We start from the raw sequence: 26,592 nt of genomic DNA, 5'->3' as shown, positions 1-26,592 counted from the left end.
ATCTTCTTTTCACCAATGTTTAATTATGCCTATAATTAAAACTGATGGAGTTACTGATATTGGATCAAAGTCCTTCAAATATTGTTTCTATAGTGTAAATCAACCATAAACCTCCTCTTTCCACATTACATGTATTAATGGGATAGTCTTACTTGTCTGATGATGAGGAGCATCCAGTCCGGAGTTACTAGACTGTAACAGCCTATAGTAGCTGAAGATTGGGTTTCATTTGCATTTAATCATTATAACATTCTCCAGCACCTGCTCCCAAATTAGCCATGTTATTATCCTTTGGCACATTTAACCTTCAACAATGCCCCCATCCATAGAGCTGCAAGCCAAAAGAAAAAGCTCTCCCCCTTGTAGATGTGGCAAGAAGTGATTATTTCTTTTGAAATACATGATTATTCCTTTAATTCTCTGCTCTCTGTAACTTTACAAAGCAACCCCTGACATCAGCTCTGTAATGATCGCTGCACTGAAGCGTGAAACGAAGAACCAGCGTCTGCCGGGTGGAGGAAGGGAGGAGAGCCGCTAAAACAGTCGAAATAAAACACAGCCAGGCAGATCCTCGAAATGGGCTCTGCGGGGGGGGGAAATGTTAAGAAACCACAGTCTAATGCATTTTATGATAAAAGTGTGAGTGATGAGAGAAGTGAAAGGATTGGCAGGGGTCGCTCAGGAAATCTCAGCTGTGAGATGGTCAGCCAATAAAAAGTCCCTCCAGGGTGATTAATCTGACCGGCGACTGGTGACAGCTAAGTGGACTGGAAAGATGTACCAGAAGAAATAAAGGGGAAAATCATGTCAGCTTCTCTTTCTTTTCTCCAAATATTCTGCTACATTTTTTTTCATATGTTCAGTTTAGTTATCAGTGATCCTTTACGTCTTACCCATTTTGATGCATTCAATAAATCTTTGGACCGTGAATATCCTGGAGGCCTTTTTTTTCTTTTGTGAAAACATGATGAAAAATCATTATGATGATGAACTGATGAGATATCCTAGAAACCTGTCTGTCATCTAAGTGACAATAAAGTTACAGCACTATACACAGTAAAAATATCCTATTAAATTACAGCAAAATACTGGCAGCTGGACTGTCCAGCATTAAACCGTCATTTTACAGTGTTGTTAAATTAAGCTTTACTGTATAATATTATCATCTGTTTCAATCATTTATTTTAGTGTTCCTACTGTGTCCATAAACTGTTTATTACTTTAAAGTGCATCTTTATGGCGACACCAATAGGTCCATAAGTTGTTGGACAATTATCTTTCTAGATGTTTGGGAATCACAGAGATTTTTATACACATCATTCAAATTGACTGAACAAACTAATAGAAGGATTGTTTTTTATACTTGGATGAAAATCCCATTTAGTCACTGACTTCTATCAGCAGTTACATCATCAATGAACACTAGTGACCCAATACTGTTGGCAGCCCTACATGCTCATGTCTCCGTCATGTTTAACAGATTATGTGGTATAATTTCATATCATGAGCTGTTTCCCATCATTCTGGCTCAAATGAATCTTGATTTCATCGGTCCAAAGATTCTTTTTCAGAGCCTTGCAGGATCTTTTAGATGTAGATGCAAAGTCTATATTCTGGTCGTTCTGTTCTTGCGTGTAACCACTGGCTTGCACTTTGTTGTAAACCCTCTATATTTCCATTCATGAAGGATTCTCTTGATTGTAGACTTTTACAATAATGTCAACATACATTTCAGTTGTACAAGCAAGAACACCTCACCTGGCCATGAGAATGCTTGTCAGTCATTTGTCCCATTATTCGTGAGAATTTGAAATAAAGCAGAAAGTCTGCACTTCAATCATATCTTAATTGTTTCATTAAAAATCTCCTGTGATGGTGTACGGAGACAAAACTACACAAACTACATTTTTGACATTTTGACTACAACTGCATTCACACAATAAGGCACATTACTGCATATTCTATCAAAAAAAACCTGGTGGTGTATGGGTGTCTTCCTCAAGCTTGGGTTATCTAGAAGCACCGTAGCTTTCCCAGCACTGCATTTTCTGAACAGAGACCTCTGATGTTGAGTTTGGAATCTGGTGGAGCCAGTCTTCCAGGTAAAGGGGGTTACAGCTCTTAATCAATTTATTACCCACTGGGACCACTTTGGACTTCTATTATCACTGGGATGTCTCAGTTATGCAGTGTATATTACATATAGTCAATTCACATAACCATAAAACACACAACTTTTCTTTATTTGATGTATTTGTAATACTTTGAGATCATTTCTGTATTTTTTTCTCCCTCAATGTGCACAATGTGGAAGCCCAGTTTCTGGTAAAGGGATTGGATGTTTGTTGAATATAACTGGATTGTTATAGAAGAAAAATGCTTACTTTATAATAATAATAATTATAACTATTATTGTATGTACAACAGTGGGGTCTGTTCAACCTAAAGGAATAAAGATGTAACACCAGTTTTGTTAACCTAAAAAAGCCATTCTGACAAAGAACTGTGATCACAGACACCCTAAAGCTTGTGTTTTTATTAGTCTTGTAGATACACCAGTAATACTTTGCAAATGATTTGCCAAAGTACTTACATTGAATATGACAAGAGACATTGCGTCCCTCTAATTCGGGAGTGTACAGTTGTTTAATAAGGCTTGTTATAGTAGCAAACACTGTGCACTTCATTGTTCAGGCAAAACATACTATGATAAACAATCCCCATTTCTCAACACAAAAACATTCCTATGGCGACGACGTTCAGACAGACAAAAGTTTGCATATTATACTTTTACTCCACTCCACACATTATAATACAGACAATCATGTGTCCCTCGAATCAAAGCTGCCCCACGATCAAGGTTTAGCATTGTGCTTTTTTATCATTAACAAAGCACCGGCAGTAGTGGCCACACTGCCAGTCAGTGAATCACAATGACATTGCACGGTTACACAACACTGATTGCACTAAAGTTAAAGGCATTAAATGAAGTACTCTTATATAAACATCTGAGTCTCTCTGTAAGGGAGAACAAGGAACATGTACATATTCATAACTCTTCTTTGGTTCACAAATACACTAAAAGACATGACTGTTATTCAAAACATTGCGATATAATACAGCAGCGTTTCCCAAAAAGGAAGGAAGGCAGGTTACAAATAGCAGACAACCTATTCACAATTATAATCTCTCAATATAAATAAAGTCATGTAGCTACCACATAACATATGGTTGATTTACATATAGGATTTTCTCACTGTAAAACTAGGACACATTTGGCACAAAGGCAATGTAACAGTACTTTACACAATCTACACAAAAAATTCTAAAAACACAGCAACCAAGTACAGAACCTGTTACAGTGACTGTGTTATATATATTCCCACTTGTGTATATCAAAGGGAAATATTAGCTAAAATGTCATGGTGCAACTGTCTTAATATTTACCTTTTATCGAATGATAATTATCACATATAGTACATATATACTATATAGCGCCCCGAACTGTCATCTGTGAAAAAAATATTTAAATTTTAGATCCTGACCAGTCTTTCATTTTTCATAGCAGCTATATACAGAATCATCAAGTGTTCAGACATTCTTGCTATTGCATATTTCATTGAAAAAGTAACCCATGTTAAACTCAGCTTCATCTCCTCTTCATGTATGTTTTTATCAAGAATACCACTGTTCTTAAACCTTTTCACTCAGAGAACCTGTTGTGCAAATATGTTAAGTATATGTCACGGTTGCAAAAGACAAGAGACAGAAACACACAGGGCATGGCGTTATTATTTGTTGTGCATTAGCAGAAAAGACCCATAAGCAACATCTCTATATGTCTTGAGGAGATAGACGGGATACGAAGCCAAGCCTGAGTCTCTCCAGAGTTGGAAAAGACAAAATGTTAAGAAAAAAAATACAGGTATGACTCTTACAAGTCATGCCCCAGTCGCTCAATCTCCTCGACCAGGAAATCGATGTCTGACCTGGTGGCGGCAGGGTTGGAGATGACCATGCGAAAGAAGTTGACCTTATCTCCTTGTGGCTGGTAACCCACCATCGTAGTGCCAGACTCCATCATCATTGCTTTGATCTTCGGAGCCACCTGTTGCAAAAAAAAAAAAAAAAAAAAAAAGTTCAGAATGATCAAAACACTAACCTGCCACACCACCTATATAATCAGCCAATCACATTGCAGCTACTCAGTGCATTAGGCATGTAGACATTGTCACGACGACATGCTGAATTTTCAAACCGAGCATCAGAATGACAAACAAAGGCGATTTAAGTGACTTTAAATGTTGCATGTTTCTTGGTGCCACATGGGCTAATCTGAGTATTTCAGAAACAAATAATGTTCCCACATAACGATCTCCAGAATTCACCGGGAATGGTCAAAAACACCAAAAATATCCAGTGAGTGAAAATATCTTCTTGAGGCCAAACGTCAGAGGAGAATGACCAGACTGCTTCAAGATGGTAGGAAAGCAACAGTGACCACTAAAATAAATAACCACTCATTACAACCAAGGTATGCAGAAGAGCATTTCTGAATACACAGCATGTTGAACCACAAAGCACATGGGCTACAGCAGCAGAAGACCACACTAGGATGAATTTGTGCTGCAGCATTCAGACGGTAGAGTCAGAATCTTGTGTAAATAAAATTAAAGCATAGATCCATTCTGTCTCGTATGGCTGGTTCAGGCTGTTGTTGCTAAAGAACAGTCAAAGTCATCAAATCATCTCAAGCTGGCTTCTTGAACATGACAACGAGTTCACTCCACAGTCACCAGATCTCAATCACATCAATGATGTTCAGCTGAAAAGTCGACCGTGTGTTCTCATCAATATGGACCAAGATCACTGAGGAATGTTTCCAGCACCCTGTTGAATCTACACTACAATTAATTAATCCAGTTCTGAAAGTAAAAGACTGACCAACTTGGTACTGGCAAGGTGTACCTAACAAAGTGGTCAATGAGAGAATACATTCAAAGCAAATGTATATGTATACATATTCATATTTGACTTTATGAATCCATAAAACCTGGCAGAAAAGTGGTGCGTAAATCAATCTAAGAGAGCAGGGGAGCTGCAGATTGAGGAGTAATTACCTTGTGCAACCTCTGACGTCTCTCTTCACCATCAGGTAAACTGCGCAGGCTCGGTGGAATGTACCAGAAGCAGACATTAGTGTGCTGCGGCTGATAAGAGAAAATGGGAACAACATTTGTAATGAGTGCTGATAAAAAGCTGCCTTCTGTATTTTCAGCGTTTCTTGTCAACATGTCAGCAAAGCAAAGCGACCCAATCAATCCCAAAACCAAATTAAGGCATCAAGTGCTGAATTATTGCGGTTATTCATCACAAATGAAAAATATCTTTTGTGGAGCAGAAAACTCGGATAAAATAAAGCACAGACATTTTTCATCTGTTCGAGTTAGCGCTGCAGGGAATCTCTGGATGTTCATTTTTAAAATGTTTGCTGTGGAAACAGTCATCTCACCTCTCCTTTGAACACCATCTTGAATCCCTCTCTGTTTTTGATTTTATTGTAGAGGTAGGCTGACAGATCCAGGCACTTATCAATATGCTGCTCAAATCCTACTGTTCCCTGTAAGGGGAAAAAAAGAAGCTGTTACCATCTGCTTCTGCATATGGCAGCAAAGCTGACAGAAGCCCTGCAGATTAAAGCACACCTTTGCCTTCCACATCAGCCAGAACTTGAAGATATCGACATGCCGCCCACACTGAATGGCTTTGTCACCGGTGTCGTATGTAACGTCGTACTGTTTGTCTGGCTGGAAGAGGTATCCAGCACACATAGAGTTGCAGCCTTGTAACAGTCCCTGCAACGGAAGCGATCGTGATGAGACATGAACAAGATGGTTTTGGTGAAAGTGCACAGATTCGTTTGTGTGTGCAGAGGTGGTATGGTGCGGAGCAGGAAAGTGAAACAAACACATACTCACCCGCTCTCTGACTAGAATGGCAGAGCACTGCAGTGGCACTCCCATCATCTTGTGAGGGTTCCAGGTGACTGAGTTGGCCCTGCAGAGATATTGAAACAGTAAACACAGCTCTGTGAGGGTGTGGAAATTAGAGATGGCACGATACCACTTTTTTATGTCCGATACCGATACCGATATCATAAATTTGGATATCTGCCGATACCGATATGAATCCGATATAGTGTGTTTTAATCAATAAAACTGTTTTTTTAAAAATATCTTGCTGCATTTTGTATAAGTTCATACTCAAGTTTAAAACAACAACTACACTAAAGCTATTCTGTTATACCTGTATGCAAAAAAAAAAAAATTTATAGTTCAGCAATACTGATCAATCTAATAAACTTAAACCTACACCATCCTCCCTATTCTGGTATTTTAAAGAGTACTTAGCGTAAATATTAAGCAACCTAACTAATAGGGTTCCAACTCCCAGCAACAACAAAAATAAATAAATAAAAAATAGGGAACCACCCCTCACGCTCCACCTCATGATGCTTAATCAACGTAATCAACCTTAATTTGATGCAGTGTGAAAAAAAAATGCACAGAAATCAATTATTTTTCAAGAAATATTAAATAGATTCAACATCTTTCTTCAACAAAATTGCAGACTGCACAGATGGTACCTTCCCAAAGGAAAAAGTACTATAGCTTACTAGGGTATATATATTAGACTTAATAGTCACTATATACAGTAATTGACTTCTATTCATTTTACATCAAATTAAAACTTTCGGTGTAAGATTCGGATAATTATTTATTAAAAGCTAGACATTTTAAATGAGAATAAGAAAGAAAAGTATGTCTTTGTGCCCCCTTTTCCCTGTTAATGCCCTATCGGCCCCCCTGGCTAAACTTTGCTAGATCCGCCCCTGCACAGTTACCAGCCGTCAGCTACGTAGAAAAAGATCCTCGAGTAGAAAGTAATAATAAATAAATTCTAACAACAGCTGATCAAGCTTAAACGTGCTGCTGTTGTTTAGCCGCTGGTTTCCTCTTTCTGGTGCAAAGTGGGCCAAAAACAAACCAGAGAGATGGACTCGCGACAGAAAAGCCGATCAGCTGATCGTTAAGCAGTTTCATGATTGAAGTAGCAGCAAGAAGAGGCAGTCGCTCCATATATCGCTTGTTAAGCTTAACGCAGGAATGCTTTACAAACATTCAGAGATGGACTTACACACTTGCTTTACTTCTCTCGGGGATAACTTTGTCGGAGATGAAATGCCGGGTTGCTAGCGAAGCTCCAAATGCTATCCAGACCACGACAGGTCCCGCATGCCACAGCCGCTCTATCACGTGATGCATACTGCTCCGACGTGCTAACGTTCTGAGGTGAGTTACGGCGTGTTGCAAGTTTTGTGAGGTGCTTTCGTGATATTTAATGGATCGGATTACATTTTTTATTTTTCTCCGATATCCGATCCAGTAATTTAGGTCAGTATCGGACCGATACCGATACGTAATATCGGATCGGTCCATCTCTAGTGGAAATGTGTGTGTGTGTGCTTATGGAGTCTGGTAGTGAAAGGTAAAACGACACCGACCCTCTCAAGATTTGAATGTAATAATTTTGCATGTTTGCATTTTGAAATATGGAGTCTGCAATCTGTAGCTGGAGCTGAGAACAGATTGCACTCTTGGCTTAAGACTAAAATACAGATTTTCCAGTTTCCTCTCTGGCCAAAGAAACACACTCTACTAAAGACACTGATTTCAATCAAATGGTGTCTCTTAGTATCTTTGAAATTACTGATGTGTCTCTCTGGGTTTGCCTATTTATGTTCAATGCAACTATTGTCAAACTTTCCCAAAAAGCAAATAAAAAATACTTCTTGAATGCCAGACAGTGCCTCTTTTGACAAGTTTTGAAACATTTTTCAAAATCTTTGCCTGTTTTTTTTAGGACTTGCACTCTTCTTACATCTTATTGAGACAGGAATGTTTAAAATTCTCAATGACAGAACATATAATACTCAAAAAAAGAAAGAAAAAGACATATGGGCTGTCTTAAGGCTCTGCACCTCATTATTTTCTCTCTCTGTAAATTTGATCACATTTATCACAATATATGCTACTCATCTGTATGTGCCTGTATATTCTGGCCTGCTGGTCTTCTCTGAAAAGCTCAAAGTTACATAATTTCCAGCACCTAAATTTTTTAAGTGGCTGAAAGAATAAATGAGGTCACCAAGAATGCCTCTTTTCACTAACACGACATAGCTGAGATCGTCATGAAACAGCTATCCAGAACTTTTGGGGTTTTTTTTTGCTTGTTGTGCTTCACAAGGCATTCAGATTCTTGTTTTGGCCCTCTTATCGCCTGACTCTTGTCTTTCTCTTTGTGTGTTTTGAGTAAAGTGTGCTTCCTTTGTTAAATTAGAGTGTTGAGATTTTTTTCTCATTATATGCAGCTTGAAAACGCCTGGTAGGCAAGCTCTTGATTTGTGCTCATTAGACAAAATGACTGTCTTAAATAATATAGAAAAGATGCTGCTTTTTACAGGCTGAGTAGTGAAGCAGATGTGCAAGAAATTCGTCTAAACCCGTGTTTGCAAGTTCAGGCGATGTGTTCATTTACCTCTCCACTCCATTCAGCTTGTGTCTGTGTTTCCTGGACATCAGCAAACCTCCTCCCCACGCACCCTGCACGGGTCACAACATGGTAATAACACTGAACATATTGATATTGATCATAATGCCACAGCAGACTGCTGATTTGTACAGCTTTGTGTTCATTTTTTCCTTGGAGATCAATATTCTCTTACATCCACATGAAGCCACATATTGTACTTTTCACAGATGTCGGCAATTTCATTGATGGGATCAAAGGCTCCGTAGACGGTGGTACCAGCGGTGGCAGTCACAAACAGTGGAACATACCCCTACGATGCAAAGGCACAGCACACACAACAACAAAAAAAGACAATTCTTGGTTGAATTCAGGTTGTTATGTTCTTTTCTTTCTGCCTGATTGTTGACATCAAAGAGATCGGCTAAAACACGTTGCTCAAATGACGCTCTCTTTCCATCTGCACCTATTGTTGGGGCAAAATTGCTTCCCCATTTCTTCTAGTCTACGCATCACTTTGCCTTTGAAGGAAAGAGATACTTAAAAGCAGAGGGAGCGTCGTATGTGAACAGACAGAAGCATTAACTTTATTGAAATAGCCTCACTGCTCCAGCATACCGAGTGTTTTCTTTGCTACAAGCAAATTCTGCAGCTCATGTAAGTGTTTCTTATTTTAAGCAGTAGCTGAACAGAGGGAATAAAAATGTTAGCAGGGCGATATCTGAGTCATTGCTGCAGACATTTACCTTTCGCTTGGCCTCTATTACTTTGGCTTCTAAGTCATCAGGAATGACTCTCCCTCTGGAAAAGAAGAGGATATGCAGTAGTATCTCATCTAGATGTTAAATATTTTTCCTAAACTATGTGCAGGTAGGTTAAATAACAAAACAAACCTTTCATCTGTGTTCAAAAGGATCAGGTTCTCTGTTCCGAAGCCCAGAGCTGCGCTTGCTTTCTTGATGGAGTAGTGGCTCTGCAGGGACAGGAGTTCATCACTCATCACTATGATGCTGATATTTATTTGCCCACCTAATGTAAATATGCTCCGGTGGTGAGATGTTAATATTCAGTGACACCGTTAGTGTTTGACTAACATGCTCTGAGGTGAAGAGGACCAGTCTGGGTGCAGCTGCCATGCCTTTGGTCTTCACTTCTGGGAAGAACTTGTATCTGGCAATCATCACACTGTACATGTTGGAAATTGCTCCACCTGCAGAATCAAAACATGGCTTAAAAATTTGCTACATATGTGATAATATGGCAAAACTTCTTCTACTACTTTCTTTATTTGTCCCTGACAGTTACTAATAACTTTGTAGATTCACATACTTAAAAATAATTATGATACATTGATAATGGTAAAGCAGCCAGCTGTATATGAAGCAGTTAATACTAACCTCACCTTTTATTTTTTTACACATTTGTAATTTTATAATCCCAATGTCTGTTTCTTTTGTCTTTAAAATGGGACACTTTGCATCATGAGTATAGTTTGATGATTGCATTTTTACTGTTTTCATGCACATGTGCTTCCATTGGAGGTTGATCATTGGTTGAGATTTTACCTGGAGAAAATATCCCATCACCCTCTCCATCTGGCCAGCCAACAATCTCTCTCATTTTTTTCAGAGTCAGCTGCTCCATTAGCACAAAAACGGGGGCGATCTCGTAGGTGAACCTGAACCAAACCAAAAGCAGAGAACTTGAAGAGCTACATGTAAATGAAACCCGGCTGTTTGATTTCCACTTAAAAATGTAGCACAGTCTTTAACTCTAATTAATGTTTTAGAGATGGACAGTATTAGATTAAAAAACAAAACATCAGCTCAGTTGTGAGGTGAGGGGCAGCATGAAGTGCATTTGGATACTTTAATTGTATACAGCATGAGCAGTAAGTTAATTTTTGGTGACACTGAAAGGGCCAGTCTTGGTCAGAACAAAGAGTATTTTTTAAAGGAAAGTAGTCATCTGTTATACTCATGGGGTGAAAAAACGGTTGTTGGAGATGCCAGCACTTGGCTGCTGCTTAAAAACAATATGAAATTCATCTTATTTTTGTATGCCATAAAGCTCTTCTTCTTCTTTTAGCCTTTAGGGGTCACCACAGCAGATCATCTTAAGCGGAAATTTTGCAGCTCTGGAAGGATAAGACCAATATGTGCCCATCAGGGGTTATAAGGAGTGGACGAATTCACCCAGAGGTCAGACCACACAATGCTCAGACAAACTTAAAACCCCCCACAGAGAGCTACATCTCAGACTCTACAGGCTATGGGTAGCATGTTAAATGTTAAACTTCATGATAGTACAATTAGGAAAAGACTGAACAAGTATGGTTTGGAAGGGTTGCCAAGAAAAAGCCTCTCCTGGTGACCAAAGAACATGGCAATGTGTCCTAGGTTTGCAAAGTTCGATTTGAACAAATCACAAGACTTCAACACAAACGCCTCATACCAACTGTCAAGCATGGATGTGGAGGGGTAAGGATTTAGGTTTGTCAAACATAGTCCAACACAAACTCCTCCAAAGTATTCTAAAGACAAATGTGAGGCTATCGCTCCAGCACCTAAGGTTTGGCCTAAATTGACAAGTTACAACAGAATGGGTAAAAAAAGAAAAGAATCAAGATGCTGCAAAGGACCGGTCAAAGTCCAGACCTTATGTTGAAATTGAAGTTATTAAAATTTTGTAACTGAAAGAAGGTGTACTTTCTCTTCACCCTGACTGTATAAGATTTGTCATATAACGAAACAAGATGAAAACCAACAACCTCAAAGAAGCACACAGCCAATTTGGAATTGCAGCACAAAAAGACTCATCCAAATTCTCCAAACCAGTATTCTTCTGCTTGCACAAATATCTGTCCATTCATGTAAAGACAGTAACTAAATCATTAGGAACATTGCAGTATGTCACACTGTAACTCACAGCATCTTCAACATGTATAGACCCATGGCAACATGAAGGGGGAAAAACATAAACAAGTCAGATTCGTTCATGCAGACGAGGCTCACTCATTCTGATTATGTAAGACCAGGATGTGATTGTCAGTCTATTAGTGTCAGTCAATATCTGCCAGGGGTAATTAGGGTTGATAGAGTAATTAATAAAGGTAAATTGGTGTGTAAGCAACCTCCACCCGTGGGTTCAACTCCTCCACAGGGGTGTCGTTAGCAACACAAAAGGTGAGGGTACTTTTTGAAAGCCACATGATGGACTGATGTCTCAACCAATGAGAGGGAAGAAGACTTTGAAAAGCATTAGTCTACTATAAACCTTCACATCTATTACCCTCTAAAAGCTCCACTAATCTCTAGATAATCTGTTGTGAAGGATGAGCTCCGCTCAGAAATGATGACAGATCGGTTATAAACTTTAAAAAAAAAAGAAAATTGCCGTCATTTATTGTGCTGAAGGAGAATAACTAAGCTGACCAATGAGGCAAAGGGATTTTTCAGTTTGGCAACCCATAATTTGTTCTTAACAATGGACTGATCTATAAGACCTTAATGAACAATTAAGTTATGTCAACAGCCATTTTTTACAACCCTCTGTCGGCTTTTTTATGTAGCTTAATCACAAGCAAAATCCAATTTTCATCTGGAGTGCAAGCAGTGTGATTCACAGATGACTTGTCCATGCTGCCAACCTTCCTCGTCTGTTTAGTATATAAGTGGTTTTAGCTGATAGATGCATGTATTGCCATTTAACAGTGAGATTGTAATGTAATGTAAAAGCACTTTTTCTTTTTGTTTTTAAAGATCATTTAATTTCTAATAGGAGACAGGAAACAAGGTCCATGGCTAAAATCAAACCAGGCATCCGACGCTTCTGCACGTCTCATCTTCGGCACTTCTCGGGATCATGACAGATTTCTACATAAGCTGACCTTTGACGTTCAGGTGGATGATGTCTACCTGAAGTTCAAAAATCACCAGCACATGTAGTTTTATCACAAGCTTTGTCGTTTTCATGTCGATAGCACTTTTATGAGAATGTTTTATTATATTCTCAGCTCGTTCGGGTCACTAAACCTAAAAAAAAAAAACCAATAAGAGACTTTAAGGTATCATTACACTGTGACCCCGAATGACCTCCCGGCTGATCCTAGCCTCCCTCTATCAAAGGAGTTTAACTTGTTTATGTCTCTGTATTCCAACATGCAGGAAAAATAGACTGGAAAAAGTAATTTCATACTGTTGCTTTTTTGAATATTTAATACCCGTTTGATGTTTTGTTTTTGTTGTTTTTTTTTACAATAAATTTCCCCTTAGGAATAATAAAGGTGTCCTTTTTCTCCTATATAAATAAATGATATTTGACTGCAGATCAAACAGGTGCACTGACATGTATCCATTAACGTTGAGTGTATTGAAGATGTCAGTAAATATAAATATCTGGAATGGGACTGAGAAATTTGTGATGTTTGCTTTATAAAAATTTGTTTTCTTGCATAACTTCATTTGTGGACAGAAATCTAACCGTGCTCTATATGAACATATTCACTAAGCTTGGTAACATTTTCAGTATGACACTGATTTGTGAGTCCTGTTTGTTGGGGTGCTCAGTGATACAGCTCGCCCTGTTACATTGGTACAATGTACAATACTGATTTGATCAGACATCCCTCAGACCTTCCAGCTCTGATAAACAGACCTGCAATGTTTAAGTATTTCCACCTGTTATTTTATTCATCGGCTAGATTTTGCAGAAATTACCAACAAAACTAATCGCTCATCTTTTTTATTTTACGCTGATGCATGCAAATGCAGCACTATTGCTATGTATGGTATGTTTTGTTCCTTCCCCTTTGAACGCATTAGGTGGCAAAACACCACTCATTCTTCTCAGTCTATAAAGTATGACGTAATGCAGTCCAACATGTCCACAGACTACAGCCCTGACTGCGACCACCTGCACAGTCTTCTCTGACAAAGAGTCATTTAGAACTCACGTTCAGGATTGATTGCACTATAGCAAAACTGAGCAGAGCCCCAATAATGGCTGCTGTACCGATCCTGTGAAGGGAAAAGACTCATTTTTCTCTCCCGGCATTGTTATGTCACAGGAACCAGCAGCACATGGAACAAAGACAACATGTAAACTGTGAATGCAAATCAATATGCAATTTAGTTTGCCTGCAGGGCTGAATTATGTGACCACAGCTTAAGCGCAGGACAACATCGACAATACTGCCAGTGAGTAGCCATCTGAATGTCTTCTTTTGTGCTCTTTATTTTCTTGCTTGACTGACAATCTATTAGAGCATGCTGGGCATTCCTCTGCCAAACACAGTAATTACTGTATGTCCCTTGAAGTATTCCTCTTACTGGGAGCCTCTCTCTTCATGGGCCATTAAAAACAGTGAGTACAAAAAAAAGAGCTTTAAAATAGGCTGAATCTAATGAACCTAATAACTTCAAAAACATCACATTTTTATTGCGCTGATCCTGGCTGTATTGGAGTACTCACATATTAGTGTTGGCTGTAGATGTAAGCCACTCTCCTGCCAACCCCACAATATCTAATCCGGTGGAGAGCTGGTTAAAGAACCTGGGGTGACCTGCGATTGATGAAGATGCAATAAAGATACTCAGAAAACACTTTATTATCTAAGAATTTGTGTGAGTTAATGAAAGTTATTGATTAGCACTACAGCCTGCAGGCCTCATACCTGTTCTCACTCCATATTTTAGCGTGTCTCTGCAATCCACTAGGATCTGCTCCAGAGACTCAGGCTGGTCAGAGAGCTCCAGGTTGAAGCCCTCGATGCCCTCCAGCAGCTGGTGGGGATGGTGGAAGTCCAGGACCTTGGTAGACCTGTCAAAGGTCTTCCGGATGTAGCTGGTGAGGATTTCCACGACCTCCAGCAAGAACTGCATGGTTGGCTCCTCTCCATTTTTGGCAGGTAGCAGCTCTAAAAAATGACAAAGGTCATCTGCATTCATTTGTGTTTTGTTTTTTTTTTTTAATTATTCTTTCTGATTTTTACATGTTTTACAATTTTATTTTTATTTTTTGGAAACCTCAGGATCTCCCTACAACTTATTACTTTTATGTTTTCATTTTCTTAAACCATCAAATTCAATAAAGACATTTTTGAGAAAATTATTCTTGCACAAGAATCCAAGAATTTCCCACAGGTTTATGGGTGAATTTAGGCCTAATATATAATGATGATGTTAAAATATAACGAACATACGGGTTTTCTTTGTATTTTAAGCCTACCTCTGGCGTACAGATTGGAGAAGTCGGACTCTGTTCGCCTGAAACGCGCCTCTCCGCCGCTGTTATCGCAGGACAGCAGGTTCTTGGCTGTGCGCTCCTTGAAGGAACTCACAATCCTGCTCCTCTCCTCCAGATTGTTGTTCTTCTGCAGGAATCCTAAATATGAAGAAGGGGAGTCCGGAGGATGAAAACACTTCCCAAACATGATGAGAGCTGCAGCTTTCCCCACTATAACATGCACAATAACGAGTACTTCTGTTTTCGTGTTTCTCCAGTTTATCTCGTCTCTCCCGCTTTCTCTCTCGCTCTGTCCTTTCTCTGCCTTTATTTTGAATGAGAAGAGGCTCCCATTCTGTCCTATTCACGGACGGGTGGGGTTTGATACCTCTCTGGGAGGTTGAAGCCAGTGACATCAGCACCAAACTCCAGCCAGGCAAAAACAAATGGCTGTCGTTTAGTGGATGTAAATTCTTATTAAGACACGTTGTGCACTTTACTGTGCAGCGGAGAACACAAGTAGTCATACATTCATACGAATATATGAATACAAATAAAATAATACAGCTAAAAAACCTCTGACATTTACAGTCTTACTTTAATTCTAAATAAGAAATCGTTGTTTTTGTGTTTCTTTCTCTATTTTGGCGCGTAGTTGTGGATTCTATTTAATGACCATAACAAAAACCAGTAAAACGTGTCGGTGAAAGATACCAAAAAATAATTGTAGCGCGCACTGGTGCGTGTCATTCACCAGTATGGTAACTGTCCTTGGTTAGTTAGTGTCAGGCTCAAATGATCTCTGAAGGTGGAAATCGGAAAATCCATCCCGCATAATTCCCTCTTTAATTTCATCAGCTCTGACTCGGGCATCAATTGATGGGTTTTTGGCAGCTGAAGCATTTTTTCCCATTTTGTGTAAAATGGCGAGATGATATTGGGGGGTGGGGGTAATTTAATAAACTGCATAATGCTGGTTAGTCTTGCGGGTTTTTTTTTTTCGCGAGGAAGGGAATTAAAAATCTAATTAGAGCAGCAATCAGCGCTGTTTCCAAACGAGCCGCGAGTAAAACGATGCAGGCCGTGAAGCCTACAGTCATGTTTGTAGAATATTAGCTTCGATCATTGAGAGATGCAGATTTATTCAGAAAAAAATATAATATTGGAAAAAAAGGGCGAACTTACCACATATTTTCATCCCCAATTTTCTAGTACAGCCATGCGCAACTCCACACCAAGCATCATAACCTGACATTTAAAGGAGGGAAAACTATTAGAGACGGCCTCACAGAAAGAAATGCACTCTTTCATTTTGAATGCATTTATTTATTTTTTAGCTTGAACAGTTACACATTAAAATAAATGATGAGAAGAAAATGAGAATGATGAAGAATGCTAAAGCAAAAGAAATAGTTTCTTTGGAGTATTTTAACATTTAGCCGCACTCTGGGGGGCAGTGCTGTATTTTCAGCGCCTGTCACCGTTCATGACCTGGGCAAGGACTTAAAATTAATTAGCTCTTTGATCCCATGCCAGCCTGATTGAGTGAAAAGATGCTGGTTAAAAATGCAAGCGTGGGTAGACATGAGCCTGCCGGCCAGTGACAGATAGAGAATTACTGTGTTATCAAGTGCTTCCAGCCAGAGAGGGGATGGGGCACCTTGGATGGGAAGCAAAGGCGAAATCCTCGAGAAAAAAAAAGAAAAACACAGCAATTTAGGGGAGGAGGGAGTGCAGGGGTGGGGTGGTAGGAGTGGGGAGATAGGAGGAGGAGGTGGTGATCGGTCCCATTCCCACATCCCAATTTAACCCTTGCTTTGGCTCATTAGATAAATCATCGCTGGGCTCAGCTCACTGGACGCACTTTAACAGACCCCCCCAAGCCAGTAGAAATGAGACAGAGAAAAGAAAAATAGAAAAATGAAAAATAAATAAATAAATAAATAAAAACAGGCTGAACAAGCATTTTCATATAGGATTAAAAGCACACAATACATTTGCAGACGTGCAGATATATAGAAAAGCCAGGCAATGCATGGGCCTAATGTGAAGCAACCAGCGCAGTGCATTAGAGACACATATACTGCACGCGCAAAGCCATTCCTACAGGTTATCCAAGATCACACAGGACTGGAAGAAACACAGCAAAACCTTAAATTCACCAGCATCTGTGCTTATTTCACGTCTACACCTGTTACATGATTTTAGACCCCAGACTCGTGCTTGTATAACCGCTGCCAGTGAAATGACTGCACAGTGCCCTTTATCGAAGGCTACAGCGCTCAAGTGTGCCATTAGGAGCAATTTATTAGGGCAGGCTTTTAACAGCAACTTCAGACGCAATTTCTATTATTCCATGAAGGCACTTTAATTTAGAAATGAGTAAAAACATAAAATTAATAATAATAATAATAATAATAATAATAAATCCGGTGGTGCTCCTCCGGGCTTGTCTTCCAGGCTAATCGCCTGCAGTGTGATGTTAGTAGAGGACATCATTTTCTGACAGCAGCACTGGTCTGCCACGCAGATGCCGGGAGGGGTGGAGGGTGGGGGTGAGGGGACCGTATGGTGAATGAAATGCAGCGGTGATTTGTGGCGAAGGAAGCTCTCTCTCTCTCTCTCTCGCAAATGGCAGCGGAATTTTTCTCTTTCTTTCTCCACCCCCCCCCCCCCTCCCCCTCCTCCACCACCACCACCCGCACTCTCTCTTTCTCTCCCTCCCTCGATGAAAATGATTAATGGCATTGCCCACAAAGTAAATAGCACACGTGAAATAGCATTTTATCTGTAATGGACCTACTTGAGCCCGGTGGCCGTAAATTTGTCGAGTTGGGATCCGGATCGCCGCCAGAAGAGGAGGGTGCAGACGCCGCCATCACTCCCGAGACCCTGTGCCAAAGTCCTCACCTCAAAAAGCCTGGTCACTTTTTTTTTCTCCTTTATTCCCCTCCCAAAGCTGTCTCTGGGCTATCCAATGACAGGGGAACAGAAACAATACCGCGTGTATGACTTAAAAAACAAAAATGTGCCTCTTCCTCTTTAACACTGAAAGAGATGCTCAACTTGGAGACTCTGGACGACAAGGGCACAGTCTCTCTAACAAGTTGATTTGGGGCTTCAAATTCTCAGCCCAAGCTACAAAAATAAATGTATAACTAAAACATTACCACTTTACGTTTACGCACAACTAACAGTTAACTATTTAATTAAACCCTTTCTGACAGAATCACATCATTTCAGTAACATCGCTCACTGCTCAGGAGATCTGAATGATGGTTATTTTTTACCACAACAGAGCTTATTAATAACCCTAATTATTCTGGCTAAGCTATTAAAAATGTAAAACATTTAACCATATTGTTTCTGGATGTTAGGCCGAAAGTTAAAAAAAATGCAAATAATATAATAATAATAATATTAATACTATTATTTATTTATTTATACTTTCTCCAATTAATATCATGGCCTTATTGGTAATCAGTCATTAGCTTGAGCCACACTAATATCAATGACAAATATTAGTTCAAGGTGATCATTCCTCTCACCGGCCCAGGTTAAAGTCAACCCACGGAAATAGACGACGTGCATCTTCATTCCCTCCCCCCATGCGGTTATTAAATATTCAAATATTATTTTTATATTCGAAACCTTTTCAAAAATAACAAATACAAATACGTGCAATTTGCGTGCAAACTGGGCCAACGTGTAATTTAAACCTAGAAGTGTCAAAGGAACTTCTCCCGCTTTATAAAAACACCTGTTAGAGCATCGATGGCAATAAAGGAGACTTTTGTTGCGTGCTGGCTTCCTACAGTAAACCCTGAAAATGAAGAATGAAGCTACTTACCGCGCCTATGTGTGTCCAGGTGAACAGGTACAGTCCAAAAAACAAAAAGAAAATTTTTTTGTGACTAAACTGAATCCTGGACGAGAGCCTGCCGCGCTCTTCCACTCAAACAAGACGAAGAAGAAACAATAGACCCGAGTCCCGGCTCTCCGTTAGATCCGACACAAGGTGACCTTGCTTGTGTTGATGAGACTTTGATTTGCTGACATTTAAAGCGAGCTTTGTCTTTCTTTTGTCACTGCGCACGGATGACTCACGGTGCTACCTCCAGTGGTGCAGCATATCTGTGAGGCAGCAGAGCAGTCTGCAGGTGTGACACTGAATGGCGCCGCTTTCGGCCCCCTAAAGAGCCACTTTTTTGGGGTCTGTGGGGGGGTTGCTTGTCTCCGGATCTATACAGCTCTGGTCTGAATCCTAGTCACGAACATGGAGTTGAAGTTTGATTCCGTGAGCATGAGGAGGGATCAGGATCTTTAAAGGGGGGAGGAGGGGGGAGCGCTGCTTTTTTTTTTTTTTTTTTTGCTCTTGTGGAAAAAAACAAGAGGGCATCACACAAAGCGACACAATCACGAGCCTGAAACACTCATTTTGTTGCTCTTGTTTATTTATTTATTTGTTAGAACCCCACGAACACCACGAGGGATTCTTCTATTTCAGCACATCGAACGGGGAATCAATAAGAAGCCACGCCGAGCAGTCCCAACGCCACGTGTGATTAAATGCAGAACATAGAGCTGTCACAAACATCTTATTTCCACACTTTCTGTGCAGACAGATCGGTGCTGAGCGGTGAAGATGTAACCTACGACACCAGCGGCGCGCTGACACGGGCGAAAAATCCACAAGGTGGCAGTGAGAAACCAAGAATGGGTACTCCAGGAGCCCAGCACAAGTGGTCTATTTCCAGAAATACTCCATGAATCTAATTATAAACTGGCCCATTAATCTGGAACACGTCACCGTCATACGTGAAGGCACGGGACATGAGTGGACACGCACGAGGCGGCCAATCAGGAGCAAAGATCACCCACTCCTGGATTCTGGGAGATTTGTTATCCTTGTTCTTCTGATGATGGATCATCTTGAAACCGATTAAAGGTCACATCACACGCCGTGTCACGATCTATAAAAACTGTTTTTGAGACTGTGGTGTTTTCAGCACTGGACAGCTCCATTACAGTCTGTGGAAAAGGCTTTAAGAAGCCTACAGCTGCCCAGCTCTGACTTCCCTGAAGACAGTCAGGGCCGGAATAACCTACAACTACAGGCAGGGGAAGTTGAATTGCTTGAACTTTAACAATATCCACATGTCCATGTCTAAAGCATCATTGACCACTTTAACTCTACATCATGCTAATGCTAAAAGGTTCATGGATGTAGTGGAGGAGGACATGCAGAGGGCTGGTGTGGCAGAAGGGGGTAACAGGGACTGGGTGAGATGGAAGCAGATGATCTGTGGCAAGACTTAAAGAAAGAAGAAGATTTACAGGGTACAATTTAAAGTCCTCATACTATGAAAAAATATGACATTTAAGAATTTCAAATTATTACTAAGCTTTCTGCCAAACTAATAATTGGATTTATTGGATAAACTTGGATTGTGGCTGTGTGGTTGTGGTTAAAGGCAATTATCTAATAAACATCAAGAATATAAGTAAGTAGGTACATTTTATTTATGTAGGATATTTAAAACCAAAGTGCTTTATGGTTAAATAAATGGTTCAGTGCAGTAACAACTTATCTGCCAACCACAGTTCAGATCAGCTGTTTCCAAGACCTTGAAACACAAAAAGGCATGTATTTAGCTTGGGTTCAAAGACAGTCACAGTTGACGCATTTCTGAGGATCATTCCAGATTCTTGGTACAGCGACAGCAAAGGCACAACCCCCTTTTTTAAAAGAAGCTTTGACTGAAGAATGGGACAGAGTGACTGGGAAGCAGGCCTTAATGATCTTGAGGGAGTGCATGGATGAAGTGTATCTACCACATATGCAGGTGTGGAAACATTTAAGGCTATGAACACAAACAGTCTCCCTTTATACTGGATTGTGTAACGCAGAGCCAATACAAGGCTGCCAACACTGAAGTAATGTAATCTCTCTCTCTTTTTCTTTTGGATTTTGGAGTATTGTAGACAAGCAAGAGCTGACTGATTAACTCCACAGTGTGGTGCATTACAGCAGTTCAGTCTGGATGTAACAAAATCACATACAACCATTTCCAGATCTCATTGTTTTAAGAAAGATTTTAGTCTGGAGATGGTTCTGAGCTCAAAGAACCAGCTTTTGATCGCAGTATTAATTCATCTGTCGAATTTCAAATTAGTGTGCAAGAGCATCCCAAAGTGGGAAAATCTGTTTTTAATCTGTGCTTCAATAAAAGAACTTAAAGAGCCCAAGTTATCCTTCAGTCCATCAATTAATACTGGAAGGCCAAAAAATATGACCTCAGTTTTGGACCTGTATAACTCCAATAAACTGTGGGACATGCAATAATTTGTATATCCAAGATTCACTCATTGAGATGCTGCTGTGTACTTAATTATACTAACAGATTGTAAGTGGTCCCATTTTGTTCTGAGGGAAAATGCAGCATTTTTTTTGTGTCCTACTCAGCACTAATTAGTTTCTGAGGATGCACTTTGCTAACCAAGCTTGCTAATATTAACTCATAACTTGGCACTTCAGCCTCTCATCCAGATATGTTTCATAACTCAGAAATGCTAAAACAAAGGCTTTAGAAGCCTTGGCTGCTGCTACTTTTAATCTTCTATATACAAATTATAGCTAATGTGCAAATAATTTAAGGTTCCTGGTTCTGAATCTACCGATTGGCTGGGGTCCTTTCTGTGTAGAGTTTGTATTTTCTCCTCGTGCCTGCATTGATACCCTCTGGGCACTCTGGCTTCCTCTCAAAGACCAAAGACATGCACGTGAGTCTTTGTCTGTATCTCTGGGTTAGGGCTAAAACAATTCAATTTCAGTTTAAATTTATTTATATAGCTCCAAATGAAAAGAACAGGTGCCTCAAGAGACTGACTGAAAACTTGTCCTGTGATATGCCCCAGCACCTCTGTCACCCTAAATTGGATAAGCAGAAGAAAATTGATATTTTGCAAATATCAAAAGCAAACAAGCTTTAGCAAATGTATAATTATTTAAAAAAAATGTACAGCATTCAGTAATTTGCTATCATTTCACTTCACTTCCAGCTTTATGCATTTCTTCTCAGTCACATCTTTATACACCTATCTGCTTCCAGGAGGTCTTTACTAAGAAGCAGCTGCTGAAGTGTTAAACAGGGAGAGTGTAACCTGAAAAGGAGGAATTATAAAACAACAACAACAACAACAACAAATGATTAAAAACCAGAAGGAATAAGAGTTAAAGTTGATCTCCACCAGAAGCTGTTTAAACTGTCCACAAGAGGGGGCAGAATTCAAGCGTCTACTATATATAGCTAAGTGAGAAGGAGGAATGAAGGAGCTTTCAAGGAGGAAAACTGTTTATCCATTTCTGTTTTTGTGGCAGTAAGAAGGAGACCGTGCGGGGTCCAGTTGCTTCCCCCTGAGCTTGGAGCTGGAAGTGAATCTCCTTTGATCCTGACTTTAGTCTTTCCATCTCTGAGTCAAGGCTGCACAGATCTCAAGTGCCACTTTATAATCAATGACTTTACCAAGTCGTACATTATAAAGTTCTCACATAACAATATGCAGACAAGAGACGAAATTACATTTAAACAGCACAGATTAATCATTTGCCATTACGGTCACATCTTTTGCTAACAGTTAAACCCAGAAAAACAACTCTTCTTTTGCCTGCAGCGAACAGACCCCTGCTGAGAGACGAAGCAAGGTGACGTTCAGCTCTTAACCTGGAGCTCAGCGCTGTGGATTAAGGGTAAAATGGGCTAACACTGCACTGTGTGAAAATCATCGTTTGATCTTATTAAAGCAGGTGAAACTATGACACCATCAACAGCAATCATAAAACTTTCAGGGCCGTAGCCAGGATGTTTAGAAGACCTCAAGCTATCAGTCCAAATCCCAGAGTTTCTCCTCTTCTCCAAAACCAAAACGAAAGTGTTTAAAACTGCTTTTATTTCTTTCACAAATAGAATTATTCAATTAAGCATTTAATTGCTAGTTGTTTACAATGCAGCATGTAAAATAAAATACTAAGTAGTTATCTTGGAATCAATGAGGAACAGCTTAATCAAAAATTAACTTATAGAAGGCCTTTGTGCAGCCCTCTATATTCAAGCCATCTTTGACCTGATTGGCTGTCCTGTGAAAACAGAAGGTTTGGACAGACTGTGGGTGGGGCTTACTGCTAAAGATAATCAGCTCTCATCAGGGAAACTGAAGCCCAAGCTTGTGGCTCACAGGTATTGGTTATATCTGCACTAACCTCATTATCTGAAACCTGTGATCTTTATAATAATAACAATAATAATCTCTGACAAAAAATAAGGAAAAAAACAACAGATCCACTTTAAAGACATCTTCTGTTAATGATTAAATGATAGATATCTGTAAATTTACATACTACTGTATGCTGCTTGCTCAGTCATTCATGATTACCTTTACACCACATGACAACATGATAACTAAGCATGCGCCATAAGTGCACCCAGTAGAGTTTTTTTCATTTAGGATGATGCTCAGATTCAGCCTGCATCTGAAAAAGGAAGTCAGTGCAAAAATGCCCTAATTCACTATACCAGCCAGCAGGGGGCATATTCTCTGTTTTCACAAATAAATATACCATCGGAGAGGGGCACACTTGCTAACTTGCTTTAAAACATCAATAAACACGTTTCTGATTAGTTCATGGTCTGAGTCGATGGTTTCAAGTCTTATTTAACAGGACATGAGGTTTATTTTGTACATTTTAATCTAATTTAAGTTAAAAAAGCATAAATATTTCAGGTGTTTGTATCAACTCTGAAACTCTGAAAATGGAAACATCAAGAAAGGCTGGTTTGAGTATTTCAGAAACTGCTGATGTACTTGGATTTTCCCAAGCAACCATCCCTAGAGTTTACAGGGAATAACCTGAAAAAGTGAAAATATCCAATGAGTTGCAGTTCTCTGGGCCAAAAAAACATGTTGGCTACTGCAGAGGCCCAGATTTGCATTTGGCCAAAGCCATTTCCCACATATCATTTCCCGCTTTCCTGTCTGCTCTACTATCCTGCCAATGAACGTTAAAGGCAAAAAATAAAAAAACAAAAAAAGATAAATGCCTTGTTGCTGTCAGGGAGAATGCCCAGACCGCTTCAAGCTGACATCAATACAACAGAAGAGCATCTCCGAGAGCATCTCCACACGTCAAACCTTGGAGCAGACGGGTTACGGCAGCAGAAGACCACACTGTTTCCCACTCCTGTCATCATCTAAAACTGCTTTCTTGCTCATAACAATGACTTCATTGTACTCAAAGGCCTCGACGGTTAAAAAATAAATAAATCTCAAACCATAACGTATTTGGGATGTGGTGGCAAAGGAGATTCACATCATGAATGTGCACGTGATAAATCTATTGCAAATCTGCAACGCTATCATGTCAACATGGACCAAAATCTAAATGTTTGCAGCACATTGTTGAATCAATGCCACAAAGAATTAAGGCAGTTCTGAAGGCTAAAGGGGCTACTACCCTTTTTTAAGCAAGGTGTACATATAAAGTGTCTAATGAGTGTACACATTTAATGTACAGACATAAGAGTGGCATCTTTAGTCACTATACAGAAAACAATACAAACAAACTGTTTAAGCTGTTAGGAATAAAAACGGCTTTTTACTTCTTTAGTTGAAGTTCACAGAAAAATAATTCCTCAGTGTGGGTCAAATTTAAACAGGGTCAAGGACAGAATATAAACACTGTTAGATCCTGACTCCTTAGGGAATAAAACATGTCCAAGGGGAGCTGCTGGTTCCAGTCACTGCACTGCATTGTGTTACTGGGGCATACACTGAGCAGCTGAGTAAATGCTTATCAGCATTTAAACATATTTATGTAATCAATAAAGGAGAAAAGGGAATTAGTTATAAAGAAAATGACATGTTTTAATTACATTTTAATCACTGTGTACTGATGTATAAAACATGGGGCCCAGCGTGAGACTCAGTCTGTCTGACCTCTTACACATAAATCTCCATTCACGAGTCCCCCTTTTTAATCACAACTAGCATGAAATTTTCTCTTTATCAAAACACTTTTATATGTCTCGATGCAAGAAGTCAAAGTTAGAATCCAATTTAACAAATTTTCATGGTTTAAATACCCAATAGCCTTTTTTCCCCCTTAAGAGCCAATTAAAACGTACAAAAGTACAATCCTTTAATTTTCTCATAAAAATGTAAATGGCTCAAAATGACTGGTAGCAATCAGAGGAATTATTTCACACTGGAAAATAAATCTCAGCGTCTCCATATAATCATACAGCAATGACATCTGCGATGTAGGAGAAGTACAACATAGGGATTATATTTCTTTCGTGTTTCTGATTCTCTTTCTCACTGTTTTGCTTTACAAATGGGATGAGGTCATCCTGATTAAACTACAATATGAGGTTTACTACCGTCGCCTGATCGAGTCCGTTTTTTAACCACTGAATACGGTTTAAACGGGCCTCCTGTGAGACATGAAAATCACAATCTCCTTCTCGCAGTTAGGGGCACTCGGCTGTGAATGCATAGAAGAGCTGAAATCGAGTTTCTCGTGTGATGCATTTCCTCAGCGATTAAAGTGTCAGGAAGCATCTTTCATTCCTATGAAGACAGTTTTAGGATAAGGGCGGAAATTACAAATCAATTTGCTGACTATTTGTTTTCAATGATTTGTTTGCTCACTTTTATCCAAGCCTCGCAAATTCACAGTATGTGAAACTATTGCTTTTCACAAAAAGGGAAGCGCCAAGTATTCAGAAATTAGCCAAGCAAGGAAACCACAAGGTAAGGCCCCTCGTTTCAGCTGGCAGGCTAGCATTCAGATTTAAAATAAGGAGGTTTAATATTTTCCATCTAATAATGACAAACAGCAGCTAAGCTCAGTCACAAATGTGTTATTCATGCGGATAATGATAAACAGGACAGAAAGCCTTTTACTGGCTCCAGTCTTTGCAAGACATCACCAATAAAGAGGAAAACACAAACCTCTGCAGTCTTCTGTCTCCAGCACCGAAGCACCAAAAACTGCAGTTCTTCCAATGGAGGCCGCTAAACTGGATCTCTTGACAGTGTTTGGGGGGTGCTGGTTTCTTATTGGAGCATCTTGATGAAATTATCTGACAAACAAATGATCTGGCCCGCTGTGTGGTACAGCCCATATATGCTCCTGTTTTTGTTAGTGAAACTTTTCTTGCTTAGGACTTGATGGATGGATGTAGCTTGCTAGCACTGACTAGCTTGGCAACCTTCCGAGCTAAAAATTAAGCTAACACAAAAGTGGTAGTTCCTCCACTGGCTCAAACATGGAGTCAATCCCTTTAGACGCCCATGTAAAACGTTAAAACTTTACCTCATTAAAAAAAAGAGTCATGTTTAGATCCTGGTACAAAACATTTTTACCTTCTATGGATATTTTCCCCCCATTATATGAACTCTGAGTGTGCTGGATGTATTTATAACTCATCCACATGAATATTTGACTGAAGGGTGTGGCTGTTTTGATTGACAGACATCCCAATATTGGTATCTGGAGCCAGCTGGTGTCTGCTAGGCTTCATCCACTACTTTGAGTGATTAAATTGGACCTCTTCGCTCTGTGTGTGTGATGCGGGAGCCCAGCTAATTTATGGCTTGCTTCTGTTTTAGTGAGAGAAATTCCAGCATTTACTTGTGCTTTAGTAGTACAGTTTGTGATTACTGTTTGCTACCCAAGCTAACGAGTGTTAGCTGATAACTTAGTGCTCCACCCACTGA

At 39.7% G+C, this 26,592-nt stretch overlaps 1 protein-coding gene across 2 annotated transcripts; it reads right to left on the bottom strand.

Annotated features, from left to right (window-relative positions):
- Positions 1-2,521: 2,521 nt before the first annotated feature.
- LOC309690810 (glutamate decarboxylase 1) lies at positions 2,522-26,388 on the bottom strand. 2 transcript variants are annotated; one of them, XM_082508176.1, is made up of 17 exons: positions 25,825-26,388; positions 17,618-17,784; positions 16,000-16,062; positions 14,818-14,973; positions 14,264-14,506; positions 14,062-14,152; positions 10,155-10,267; positions 9,684-9,799; positions 9,483-9,562; positions 9,336-9,390; positions 8,786-8,902; positions 8,599-8,663; positions 5,979-6,057; positions 5,706-5,855; positions 5,513-5,620; positions 5,121-5,210; positions 2,522-4,108 (listed from the first exon to the last, which is right to left on the bottom strand). In XM_082508176.1, the coding sequence occupies exons 2-17, from the start codon at positions 17,691-17,693 to the stop codon at positions 3,935-3,937; spliced, it is 1,776 nt and encodes a 591-aa protein (XP_082364302.1). In that variant the 5' UTR covers positions 17,694-17,784; positions 25,825-26,388; the 3' UTR covers positions 2,522-3,934. The 2 variants fall into 2 exon arrangements, with proteins under 2 accessions (XP_082364302.1, XP_082364303.1); XM_082508177.1 differs by lacking the exon at positions 17,618-17,784 and having other exon boundaries at positions 25,825-25,839.
- Between the last annotated feature and the right edge of the window lie 204 nt (positions 26,389-26,592).

This window comes from Aulonocara stuartgranti (assembly GCF_965226115.1).
Source record: "Aulonocara stuartgranti genome assembly, chromosome: 16".
NCBI lineage: Eukaryota > Metazoa > Chordata > Actinopteri > Cichliformes > Cichlidae > Aulonocara > Aulonocara stuartgranti.
The sequence above is the reverse complement of the archived record's forward strand: the minus strand, read 5'-3'. Positions and strand labels throughout refer to the sequence as shown.

Excerpts from the sequence above, each read along its gene's own strand:
- LOC309690810 (XM_082508176.1), bottom strand. The coding sequence starts at position 17,693 with ATGGCGGCGTCTGCACCCTCCTCTTCTGGCGGCGATCCGGATCCCAAC. Across the intron at positions 14,974-15,999 it reads ATTGGGGATGAAAATATGTG|GATTCCTGCAGAAGAACAAC; the intron begins GTAAGTTCGCCC and ends CTTCATATTTAG. Across the intron at positions 9,391-9,482 it reads CTTTTGAACACAGATGAAAG|AGGGAGAGTCATTCCTGATG; the intron begins GTTTGTTTTGTT and ends CTTCTTTTCCAG.